The 14,130-nt window shown below is 32.4% G+C and overlaps 1 protein-coding gene across 1 annotated transcript in view; it reads right to left on the reverse strand.

The window, feature by feature from the left end:
• The window catches only part of LOC149803173 (protocadherin Fat 4-like), a 208,618-nt gene that overhangs the window by 158,378 nt on the left and 36,110 nt on the right, over positions 1-14,130 (reverse strand). The window contains exons 13-18 of the mRNA XM_089953895.1: positions 10,786-10,908; positions 8,967-9,028; positions 8,288-8,540; positions 7,151-7,378; positions 3,646-3,734; positions 614-785 (exon numbers count right to left, since the gene is read on the reverse strand). Coding sequence (XP_089810021.1) covers positions 614-785; positions 3,646-3,734; positions 7,151-7,378; positions 8,288-8,540; positions 8,967-9,028; positions 10,786-10,908 — 927 coding nt within the window. The remainder of the gene's footprint in view (positions 1-613; positions 786-3,645; positions 3,735-7,150; positions 7,379-8,287; positions 8,541-8,966; positions 9,029-10,785; positions 10,909-14,130) is intronic.

Consider the following 14,130-nt stretch of genomic DNA (forward strand, 5'->3'; position numbering starts at 1 on the left):
CTCCTGACCTGAAATAATGTATTGGCATGAAATATAGCTTGAGAGGGAGATAAGTATATACAAAGACAAACAGATTCAGAGTTACATACACAACACTGCACAAATGCTTTTCTTCCAAATCAGTGTAAAAATCAAGCATAATATGGCATAGGAAATAATTCAATATCAGGAGAGCAATCCATTTGATTGTACAGTTTTCTCTCTTGTAATGTGGGTATGTCACGAATCCCTTTATTTAGGTTTTACTTAGTGTTTCCTAATTTAACTTGATTTAGTTCTTGCCTGTTGAGAACCAAACATAGCATAGATCACTTTTAAAAAATGACTCCCATGAACTATATTATGAAAAACAAGGAGTACTGAATTTGTTCTAAGCCAGTTCCTCCTTTTTGCAAACATTATAAAAAAAGTCCTTAGATGCATTATTACTGTATGTAAGGAGCCGTATGCCTAATAATTTTAACTGATTTCAAATGAATCAAAGATTTTCTTTTACTAAACCAATCTAGAATGGGCTGAAATATAAATACAGAAATGCATGGAAACAAGGAAAAATTCTTTATATAGCCCTGTTTTTGAAATTGGTGTATAATAAAACATAAAGTATACAAACCATAAGAGAGAAGCTTTTTTGATTTCTTGGAGGGTCAAAATCTACTGGTTTTTGCAAGTAAATGTTTCCAGTTCTTGAATCAATGTAGAAAATATTATTATTATCTCCACCTGCTATCCAGTAGGTCACTGTGTTGTACTCTGAGCTGTAATCCCTGTCAGTTGCATGTACACTGAAGAAAGAGACATAATATCTCAATTAGCTCTCATTAATGAAGGTATAATTAAAAATAGTTATACATGCATCAGTGTTATATTCATGAATACCTAAATACCCCAAATCAGAGAACAGAAAATATTCAGTTTTGGATAAGTTTGGTAGATTACACTGTATTTCTACTGTACTTTCATTTTCATAGCAAACACAAAAGCATCTGTATATGATAAAGTTAGTTGAAGAAAACTATATTTATCCCTTATAATTGAAAATACCTGTGTTACTGTAATCTAAATTATTAAAATAAACTTTTGATTATACTAACATGCATGTATGACATGAGCTGAATGTTAACTATCTGAAAATTTTTAATACAATAAAAAGCGCAGCTCAGTTTAAAAAAATCCCAGATACACTGCTATGATACTGTTCTTTCCATCACACTACATTTATAATTATAGTCTATAAATATAAGGACTTTGGTATTATCTTATTTCCCTCAGACGGTGTTGACGGTGTTATGGATATGTCTCCAAGCAAACAACATGACAAATTGAGCTTTTATTTTTAAAAATCTGTTAATTTATTATCTAGTTTCTGATAATATTGTTTCATTTATAGTAACATGTGACTAAACAACTCTTACAACCTTAACATTTGATCTTTTAACCAGTCTATTCTTCTACTAATATGTGAGAAATCTAATAACTATACCTGTTTTGGTACAAAAGATACATCTCTCGACAGTTTACTCCCAAATACAAAACAATTCACATTATGACCTTTGATGCTTGGCTCCAGTATACTTCAGAATGTGCCATATATACTGGTTATTCTGGCTTTTTATCCAAATGCCTCTCTATTGACATCAGTTAGCTTTCTTTTTCATACAAAAATATAAGAAATTAACCATTGTGATTTTTACCTTTGACTTTTACACCTCTATTCCAATAGGGACAGTTTTGCCCCATGGTAAACATATCTTCACTTTGTTTGATGTAAATTCATCCAAAAATATATAATACTGCCTGATTCCACAACTTTAACCACTGACCACCCATTAAAAATGTAAATAAATGCCCGTTTTGACCTTGACCAACCATCTAGGATAAGCAGCAATAACAGATTTTCAAGATGGCCATCATGGTGGGCAGATTGGAAGTCAGATCAGCACAACGTTCATTTGTTTCCAACAATACATCATAAAAAATTCTGTCAGTGAAAACTCCTTCTGATCTGACCATTCATTTTGGTAACTTGATTTTGAAGATATTTATTTCATTTAGGACCAACTAAACATCATAAGAAATCTTTAGTGAAAACCCCATGTTGATAAGACAATCTGTTTAAGAAACATAATGAGATGAAGATTTTCAAGATGGCCACTGTGGCTATTGAATAAGTGGAACCATTTTCATTTAAAACCAACTAGTCATCATAAGAAGTCTTTAGATGAAATTTTACCTCATATCAATATGACTATTTCCATGATGGCTTCTGTATCGGATATCAGATCAGCATCATTTTCATTTAGATTCTGCTTCACATCACACTATGCTGATAAAACCATCCATTTGGGAGGTATAGCAAAAACAATGATTTTCAAGATGGCCACTGTGGACCAAGTAGACCAGTGCTGTCCAACCTTTTTGACACCATGGACCACTGAAAAATGTTTTTCTTGAAGCCGAAAGCCGCAACAGAAAACTGAAAAGCAATGACTATGTAGCTGCTTGAGCTTTTGTGGGCCATTTACAATCAGCCTGTGGGCCACAGGTTGGACAGCACTGAAGTAGACCATGGGACAAATGGGTAAAGTTTCTTGGAATCCTTCAAATAGTGACGGAGAAGCAGTGATAATAAACATGCACTAAGAGATGAACAGATGATGGTCAATGGATAATTGATAGGCAACAGACATCTGACTATTCCATAAGCACTTCTGGTCTGTGATTTATAGAGCTATAAACTGTAACCAAATGTTTCCACGGGATCAATGGAAGGACATTGTGATTGCTATAACTTGCTATTGTCTAAATAATGTCTGCAAGTTAGAAAGAAAGCTTCACTTATTATATATCATGCATAAAATGTAATAGTGCCTGGCCATGTACAAGTACTCATTTTTAAAAAATTCCTTTAGCCTTCAATGTCATTTTAAAAGTCAAGTTTCAATATATGCACAAGATGTCATATTCAGGTGAAATTTCAAATCATTTAAAGTTGTCAAAACGTTTAAAGTTTATTAAGTTTAATTTTTTCTGAGCAAAAATAAAAGATGTTTGTGGATATTGAAAAGTTTGCTTGAAGGAAGCAATTATTAATAAAGATCTAATGATTTGAAGAATAAATTGCCATAGGCCTTGAAAAAGATAAGGTTTCATTACAAGATAATAATCTAAGTTTTGTTAGAAAAAATACACATCTTCAATGTTTTATTTGATGTGTACTTAAAGATAATGATTATCTGAAAAAAGTTTAACATTCTGATATAAAATAAAAATAAATCCAATTTATTTTAAGACCATGACATTTTGTAAACCATCTCAATTACAATGCTCACTCATCATAATGGTGCTCATGGATGTACCATATTATAAGTACAGTTACCTTACAATGAGACTGTATAATAATGGAATGAACTGAACAAAAGTTATCTAAAGACTAATGTATCTGATGACATTAAACCATGTTATATTTTTTTCACATCAGTGAAACACTAAGTAACAATCAATTACAACTGTTTTAATTAAATTCATTACATATACACAGGGGAAACATTATATTGAGGGGTTTTGAAGTTAGAATCACCATCCTCAATGAGATATTTTAAGTGGATCCTATTTAAGGCATCATAATAATTACTCTTGGCTTACCTCCCAACCAAAGATCCTGTCTTGAGAGTTTCATTCATACTCCAGTTGTAAGAAGATTGACTGAAGTCTGGGTAATTGTCATTAACATCCTTTGAAAAGATAGAAACAATAATTAATTATTTAAACATTATATGAAATGGAAAAAAGGAACTTACTATAAAACAAGAATTTTAGAAAACTAGGCAAGTTAATAGGCAAGGAAATACCTTTTTAAGTGGAGTTTTCATTATAGTCAGCTCACCTTTTAAAGCTGTTATACATTTTATCATTTGGTCCTGTTATACATGCATCATGCATTATCATTAATTTTCTTGAGCATCAAAAATTAATATTTTACATAAAATTACATATTCATCAAAACTTACATGCATATATATATATATATATATATATATATATATATATATATATATATATATATATATATATATATATATATATATATTACACACACACACACACACACAAATAAATAGCATTATTATACAGGTTAGATAATTTTAATTTGTACTCTATGGAGATTCAGACCTGGGTAAATGGCACCCGTCGCCTTACCAGTGTAAGCAGCAACTAGTCTAATATGCACACTCACCAATAAATGATGTTTCAGTGTCAGTGGTATAGGCATCTGTGCATAAAAGATAAACCCACATGTTGACCTAGTAGTTAATTCTCATCTGTACAGTCATTAAAATTTTCTAATCTGCATGAAGATGCTATTTATTTGTATTTAGAAAAATTCTGTTAGTAATATCAAGCATTCTCTTGCTGAATCCAGGGATAGCATTTTCCATTCTGTTTGGTGTATATTTGTAATCCTCTCTCTCTGTCTCTCTCTGTCTCTCTGTCTCTGTCTCTCTCTCTCTCTCTCTCTATATATATATATAGTAAAGGTTTGCTTATAACATTCCACATAGGACTGGGATTTGAGAATATTATAAATGAGATTGGTTATATCAAAATTCATCAGTTTCTTTAAGTTTTCTTGAAAATGTTTATGAACTTGTCCATGTAAGTGATGTTGGACATAAAAATGTAAACAATTTATAAATGTGTGATTACTGTCAGAACTCATATGTAATGGTAATACAATTTTCAAACAACATACATTTATATAATTACATGTTACAATAAAAAGAACATATATATGATAAACCAGTAAGCTTTATCATCTTGTGAAAGTCTCAACATGTGCATGTAACAACTGGTGAAAAGAAAAAAAAACTTTTGTGTGCAATGTCTTTGTCTAATCACTTGGTTGCTTCCTGGTGATCTCTAATTTTTCAAACAAATTCCTCATGGTACACCAAATTCACATTTCAGTTATTGGTATCACAGGTGTGACAGTGTCACTATCAGAATTAAAAAGTCAAAGAAATCAACATCCTAGTTACCAGACCAAAGTAGGCATCAAGCACAAATAGTCTGCAATGCAATATGTGGAAACATCATGACATGCATGATACATCATGTTGAATGCGGACAGTACATTTGTATCATGCTCAGGTCCTTTATCAAGGCTTACTGGGTATCTTTGGATTAGTGCATGTCAGTACTTTGACTTTTATTTCTCACATTTTGTATTTGAAACTCTATGTTTAAAAATATATTTTTTCTTTTTCTACCAGTGAATCTTAGGCCATTTTCATAGTGCTCAAAATTCAGAATGAATGCAGAGTAATATACTTCAAGCAGTTAATTCAGTTCATCAACAGACAGGTATGGACAATATTCCTAAATTATTTAGTAAAAGAAGTACAAAACATAAACATTTTTTCTTGCTCTAATTGCACTGAACTGGCACCTTTATTAGAATTTTGTTATTTACTGACTTAGAATGATGTGTGATGATGATACTGTTGTTACTTGATGCCTTTGTGTTTTAAATGACCACCACTGTTTATCTGGCTTTGGTGCCTCAGGTGACAACGATGTTATAATTGAGCTAATTTTGTGAGGCAGACCACACACATGCTTTAACCAGTTAATTGCTTCAACCAAGGAAAGTTATAATAAAGCCTTTAAAAATACATAGTAACTAGGAATTTGGCCATGGAAATTGTTTCCAGAAGTCAAGTGTTCTAACAGGAAACAGTAATAAACAATCATTATGGTGTACATCTTTGTGTATGTGTGTCTCTGTGTTGATACTGTATTGTTTTATTGTCTCCTGAATAAAACCTTGATTTAAGTTAAAACTTCTTTACAGTGCCATTTCCAACATTGATGCTATTAATGTCAAATAGTTTAGGGGCTATAAATGGCTTACAGAGGGAGAAATAAAAACTCAGATAACTGACAAAGTTTGTAAATTATTAATAGCATAAAGTCATGACATACATGTACACCAAGTTTCATCGTGAATTATCAGAAAATTAGGAGACATGTATGAATAACAAAATTTTAGAGGAAGAAAATCCTAACTACCATATGTACTGACTTATAAGTTAAGTCCAACTGCAAACCACATAGACCCATACTTGCTATTGCATAATGCACTGGTAGATCTGGGTAAATGCATTTGTTAGGAGTAATCAGCAGAACAAACAGGACAGAGTCTGATCTTCTGGTTAATATGCATCAGATCATGGTCTATGTTGTTTGCAGTTGGACTGAATTTAAAGGTGAGAATATATGGTAACTAATAAGTACCAAGTCCAGTAAAGCCGTCTTTTGGGGGGTATAAAAAGTTAGTATTGTTATTAATTTTCCCATAGCAAGACATATTACACCGAGTATGTATTTAGCAGCAGAAAACACCTGTATTTTGTTTTTAAGTGAATCAACTGACACGCTATATCTAAAACAAAATAAGCCAGGTGACAGCCTTCTGTGTGATTATATAAAGCCTCTTTCCAACAATACGCATGCATTTTTTTACAGTTTAATTAAGAACAGAGTTTATTAAGTTAAATTGCAAAATGAAGTATAAAACAGTTTTCATTAAACACTACATGTCTTGCAAAATGCAAAAGTGTTAAAAAATAATTTTAATGGTTTTACAAACTGTCAACAAAATATCTAAAAATTTTTTGTTGTCTGCTTTAAAAAGGTTATATATCATTATTTTTACTAACTTCCAATAGAGGTGACATAAAATAGTACTTCCTTGCTGAGCAACATCCATTGTGGATACATAAAACAGCAATATTTATGTAATTAATGTTTCAAGGAGTTCTTTAACTATGAACAATGTTTTCATTACTAATACAATAAATGATCATTTGTCCATATAAAACTATTAAAATCTATTATTATTTATATGGCATTGGTCATATAACTACAGTAAATGAATTATGATGTAGCACCTCGGTGAAATAAATATATGAAAACTTGTTTAATTAAATTCAGTGTATTAATGTAGTTATCATTGTGTGGTTGCTTAGAATGGTGTTCATGGATAACCAGAAAAGTGTACCATATTATAAGCTTAGCTACCTTACAATGAGGCTGTCTAATAATGGAATGAACTTTAGAAGAAATGCATAATAAAAGTATAGATTACCATCATATGTATGATTAATTTCTGTGTTCCATTAGCCAGGTTTTTAGTGTAAGGTTCTTTATTGTAGGCTTCAATTTCTAATGTTATGTCATCACTGGTTCTACCATCAAGATCCAAAGGTAGTTTCAGTGAAATAGATCCATTATCTGATACTTGGAATATAGATTCATTGCCAGTTTTTATTCTGTAATGGACATCTGCATTTGCACCAGTGTCAGTGTCAACTGCCTGTAAAGGAATAATAAAATTATTTACACCATCCATACATAACACTGGCAAATCTGAATGGCACCAGTATATTAAGGGTCCTCTCTATACTGGTTATTTGTGATCTTGTACAAACATAGCCCCTAATGCTGTCACATTTTGAAAGATGGCATATCAAATTCTACCCTGTTCATCTGCATGCATGCAAAACCAGTGTTAATAATCTTTGAAGTTCAACATAGCATACACCTTTATTTAAATATTACCTCTGATTTGAGAAACTTGTTTGTTTTTTCTTTTGAATCTATAATTTTCCACATGTATTTGATCTCAATTCATATACCAGCCATCTTGAACACTCAACAGACAAAAATGTGCTACCCTTTCTTTGTTTGATAACTGGAGATAAAATTAGTTTCAATCAATTACAAATTTTGTCTTACACTTTCATATTTCTTTCTCACATTGACTTACTCACAAGATATCTGCTATAGAGCAGTAAAATCTATGTTTCATTAGAGTGCTATTCAAAATTAAACTGAAATGCCTGAAAATAGGACAATTTAGATGATTCCTATTAAGCACATTTAGAAAACTATCCACAACGCTCTTATTCAACAGAGTTCATATCATTACACTATATTTACTTTTATTATGTCATTATCATGTTTCTAATCTGCATGAAATAATAAACATGCCAGGCATACAAACAAGTCCAGTCTACAACAAATCATTTGTTGTATACTAGTGAAATTTTAGTGAAATTTTTTACAATATTTTGGATCCAATGTTGCAAGTCAACACCATTACCATAACGTACATTATTTTATTTTTAGCTACTTTTAAATAAAAATTACTGAAACATTTTATTTTCTGCTTAAAGATTTAGTCAATTACATTAATTTACAAAAGAATGAAAACATTTCTGACCTGTGCATGGAAGGTAAAATCTACTGAATGCTCATTTATGTAGAAAGTTACATTTGGTTGCTCAAATTTTGGAGCATTGTCATTTATATCCTTGACATGGATGTTTATCCAAGCAAACCCATTCTGCACAGGCATCCCATGATCCTTTGCAATGACCAATAGCTGGATCACATCTGTTCCATTTAGCATTTCTCTGTCTATAGGGTCTACCTCTATTTTCCCTGTAATATTATCAATTTTGAAGGCTGATGTCCTGAAGCAGAAAAAAATGTAATCAAGAAATATTCTATCATATAAAGTTCATGAAAAATGGATACAGCACCAAAGTGTCTGAAATGATATAAATAAAAAACTTAACCAAGGTGTGTCAGATGGATAATCAAACAAGGGTAAACCTATATAACCCTTCCACAGTCATGATGGGGCATACATTTAACTAAGTTCAGTAGCATTAGGGGCTTATACCTATAATCAAGGATTAAATTATTATGGGAGAATTGCAATATATTTACTTCATTCCATCCATTTTTCTGTAGAGAACACAAAGGTTGTGTTTGTTGCTAAAATAATTCAAATTGTATTTGCACCACATTTTTAAATCCAAGTTATTCTGGTTTTTGCAATTACAGAAAAAAGGACATTATGAATGAATTGTAAACTAAAGAAAGAAATAATCTACCTGTCATTGTTTTGCAATCTATACTCGACTTTTTTATTGTCATTAGTATCACTGTCGTGTGCCTGGAATAAAAGATAAACATTAAAGTTACCAAAATGACAACACAATGTGGAAGCATATTTTCACTTTCATTCCTATCACTATACACACAGGCATGATTGTATACATAAAACAGTATTTAATAGAATTTCAGCATAATAGTGACTATAGAGTGCCAACTAGAAGTAAAAATTAGAAAAATGTAAAAATACTGATTTCCATAAAATCCTTAGGAACAAAAACCTGTTCAATTAAATGTAAGCATGAAGTATAATAAGGTAATGTGTGTGTGTGTATCTGATTTGGATTTTTAATGTAGCTTTAACAATGTTTCAGTCATATCGCTACGATGTCTGCAGTGTGACAGTTTATTGTGATATCTATGACTGGGGCATCATGCTGCAGGCATGTAGCATGATGTCCTACCCAGTCACATTATCCTGACACCAGGCCAACCAATTCTAAAACTAACCTCTTAATGCTGAGCTCCAAGTGAGGCAGCTGTTAGTATCATTTTTATAAGTCTTTGGTATGACTCAGCCAAGGATTGAACCCATGACCTCCTGCATCCGAGGTGGATGCTCTAACTAGGCTACCTGAGTGGTACAATAAGATAGAATATAAAAGATAAATATGTTAAAATTTAGTAAAACATATCTAAAAAAAAGATGAAGGTAACACATGTAAAATCCTAAAAACATCTGGTCAAAATATTTCATACAAACTGCATTCCCTCACAAAGTCCAAAACATTTTTGGGGTGGTACATGATGATACAATTCCTTCATCAAACTGCACATCATAAATATTTCTGTCTCACAGAGCAGAAGTCATTATACTCAAGAGGGATGTGTCACTCTGTCAGTGGTCAAGGTTCACCCCTTTTATTACGTATGCACAAGTCAGGTATGTGTGTCCAATACACAATGGGCACAGTACTACCTCGTTCAGTTGATTGGTTCTGTGTGAGGACTGCCACTCAGCAGTCAGGTATGTGTGTCCAATACACAATGGGCACAGAACTACTTCATTCATTTGCTTGGTTCTGTGTGAGAACTGCCCTCAGCAATGGTGGATCTGATATTCTGAAGATTGTGGAGTTTTCATTCCACATATTTTGCTAATAATGAAAAAAAATGATTTACATAATATCTGCCATCAGGATATGAAATGTTTCATTCATAATCTGGTGATTGCGGAGCAGCTTCGGTTGCTTAATCTGCCCTTTCATTACTCTTCATACTGATGTGACTAGGCAGCCAAGAGTAAATAAGATTATATGAGTACATCATGCTTCTATAACGTCTGAAATATTAATGATAAATTTGTCATATTCAAGGTTTTGCAATGCTTTCAGTGTGGAAAGGGAATCCAAAACGATGATGAAATTTGTATATTGAGAGGTTTCAATGTAGTTCAAAGCTTTAATAATAATAATAATAATAATAATAATAAAGACTTGATTTTCAGAGGGTGTCTCAGTTAATTTCACACAAGAAGCTAATCTACCTCATGTCCTTGTATTATGTACATGTAAGATACAAGCTAAAAATAATATATTCACAACACACACACATAAATACGCACTACATTACATATGCCAGAGAAATTAAAATGAATCACAGGAGGTGGGTGGTGCTACATAATGAAACATAGTTTACTGTGGAAAAAAATTGTGCTGGAGTACTTGGGAGAGATAATGAACCCTCAGGTTCAAATTCCTCCCTTTCTGAAAAATGTTTTTGCACACAGAAAGGTATACATTATCTCTAATGACATACCTGTACAGAAAGATTATTGTAAGCTTTCTCTTCAACAATTTCAAAAGAATAGGAATCATTAGTAAACTCTGGACTGTTGTCATTGATGTCAAGTACTTTCACTGTGAATGTTGATATGGCTGTCTGCAAAAGAATTACACATAGTAATATAGAATTTAACAATAATTTAAAATAAACTTTAATATTTACTGGGTTCATATGGATTTGAGGTGCATACTTAGAATACAACTGATGTGCATTCATCTCTAGTATTAAAAGAGTTACTTGATTAGGGGGTCTAGAATATATATATATATATATATATATATATATATATATATATATATATATATATATATATATATATATATATATATATATATAATCTCTTGAATTTATACTTGATTATTATACACAGTAGTTTGTAATGTCTCCTTCCTATATTCTCTAGTATGTTTCTATTATATTCCCTGGACAGTATTTTCCTAACACACCAGTGCATTTGCACTGCCTGAAGAGCTTTTTTTATTATTGTTTTAAGAACATCTACTGGTATGAATCCAATAGGGAAAAAATGAGCTGTTGACAGCTACATGTGACACAGAAACCATTTTGTCCATTAATTTACACCCTGATATATAAATAAAAACATTAACATGTCTTAAATCAATCTAAATAGATTGATTATCCCATCCACTTTTGATTTTCTTAACTATAGTGTACATTTCTGGAGAAGAAAAATAATTCTTCAATAACAGAGCCATAATTTCATGTCTTGCCAGTTGTCATGATCTCAGTCCACCATTTGTTTCCTCAAAGAAATGATGCTTTAAAATCTGCCATGTTTTTAGTCATTGCATCAAAGTTTATAAATTGAGAAAGAAATGGCTTTCAAGCAAGAGCTTTCATATAACAAGATGCACACATTAAATTAGACTCCTACAACATGGGATTTATGTAGTTTTGTATTTTGTACATCTTCATTGACAAATTGAAAATGAAATATACTGTGACCTTACTTTTCTTTAAGATACTGAGTTTGTTTTCAGAGTTATATTTGATAATTGAGATAACATGGCATTTTAAAATATCCTTTGCTATAGATTATAGTCTATAATGTAGATTTATCATAACGTAGAATTTAAAGGAGACTAGAAATCAAAATTTTCCTTTTACGTATGTAATTCTCTACAGATTTTAATTCGACTGCAATGTTTATAAATGAAATATCGTAAGCGGGTAGTGATTATATTGCGTGGAAGATACCACGATTCCGTAAATTGCCGAGTTTTTCCGAGTTTTAATGAGACGACAGATCACGTGGTACCGTGACGCTATACTAGCGAGTCCTCGAATACAAACATAAACATTGGCGAGCGAGGCAGACAGGAGACCACATTTGGGTTGCACATTCAAAAGTTGAATCTGCAGTCTGATATAATAGTTTATGTACTGTACTGGTAAGTACAAAAAGAAATTTGTTAGGCACAGGCCCCGGGCTGGTGACTTAAATAAACTAAGGTCCTGAATGAAATTCCACAAGCCCGGACAGTTCATACCTGTCAACTCTCAAGCCGGGAGAAAAACCTCCCGATTTTGGGGGTATTTCCTCATCTACATCCCGATCTCGTAATATCTCTCAATTTTGCGCCGCGAAGTCCCTATTATTACATTATGTCTTCAATTTTCATTTGCCAGAAGAAAAAACCCAACCCCAAACCATTTTTAAATATAACGTATGCAATCCACAGTCTAAACTGCCACACTGCTGACATCGTAGCGATATGACTGAAAAATTGTTAAAGCTACGTTAAAAATTCAAATCACACGCACACACGTCTAAACCCGGCACTGGACGAAATAATTAATATCATACAACAGTTTTTTTCTTCTTTTTTTCTTCTTCAGTAAATAGAACGTAAAGATTAAACATTATTCAAGTAAATTTCAGATTTTTTAAACAACTACAACAGTACTATAGTAAAAAAAAATAATTAAAAGAATAAAATTGTCACCAATTAGCTTAAATGAATGATCACGTTGAAATTTTCTCTGCAAACAAAATCGTATCTTCATTTCCGCCAAAGAAACTCGGCCAGTTAACACCTGACATTCCTCTACCGTATATGAAAAGTTTAATTACCATGATTAAATTACAAGGAATAAAACAAAATATACCATGCAGTATATGTGGCCCTAAAGAACTAATTCTGAATAAATATTTTAATCAGCAAACAGTGTAACATGCATTAAGACTTAAACCTAAGAAAATAAGGTGGGGCATAAAACTTGAGAAAAACAGTTGCCAGATGTACGGTAACTTGTGACTGCAGATTTGAACTGTTAAAATGAAGTCCATGGCATTGTAAGTAACAACAAAATAGGCATGGTTTATTTGGTAATCAATTGCTGGTGCTTATACATACACACACTGTCGAACATGGTTTCTTGGAAGTATGTCCGAAGGGCAGTCCTTTTCACAAGATCAATGTAAGGATAAGGATTCTGTTCATTAGTCACAGAGGCTTTATTGTTTGCGTACTTAAATCAAAACTTTAGCTATTTTGCAATTTAGCCAGAACTGACCAGAATATGCAAAAGGGGCTTGTCATGGGAGAATATAAAGGCGTATCACAGCGAGAAAAGGCACGTCAAATGGGCGGTCGCACATTGGGGCAAGGGGGGGGGGGGGGTCAATAGTCCCTCCCCCGTTCTATTGTCAGACAGTTAATGTGAAACTTTGACCTTTTTTTTTAATCGCTCCTTTTTAAACTGCCCAAGGAATAGTTTTATATCAGTTCCAATTAATACAGATTACCGTTTATGCATACTACATGTATACAATGCATTTTTTTTTAAAATTTAATTTTTATAAGATTACTGAAAATTGTGTTTTCTTGAAACACGACAGGTTTAGAACCTTATTTTTAGCAAAGCGTCGATTTGATTAAAATCAAATCTAAATTTCACCTACGACAGTGGTGATTTGATTTCGATTGTGCCTTGTTAAGGCATGTATGTCAACATCTTGAAAATACATTTACTCATTTCACCAGCGCGATCAAAGTTTCCTCAGGCAAACACTTTTTGTTTCGACAAGCCTGACGGGCACCTCACTTTGAATACAGGATGGGCCGGAACTAAAACCAGAAGGGGCCCAGGGTGTCGGGCTATCAGATTTGTTTTTAGAACTGCTGTTTTAGATAAAAGATATGTGGATTGATTGTTGCATTTTGTGGTCACTTACTCGTCCTTCTGCCCATTTTCGTAACTCACACGTTTAACTCTTTTTCCCAGGATTTAAAATGTTCAAAGGTATGTCTGGAACAGCGCCAACTTTTAGTCTAGGCCTAGCATTTGCGTATC

Source organism: Sinohyriopsis cumingii, chromosome 3 (assembly GCF_028554795.1).
Source record: "Sinohyriopsis cumingii isolate HCF-2022 chromosome 3, ASM2855479v2, whole genome shotgun sequence".
NCBI lineage: Eukaryota > Metazoa > Mollusca > Bivalvia > Unionida > Unionidae > Sinohyriopsis > Sinohyriopsis cumingii.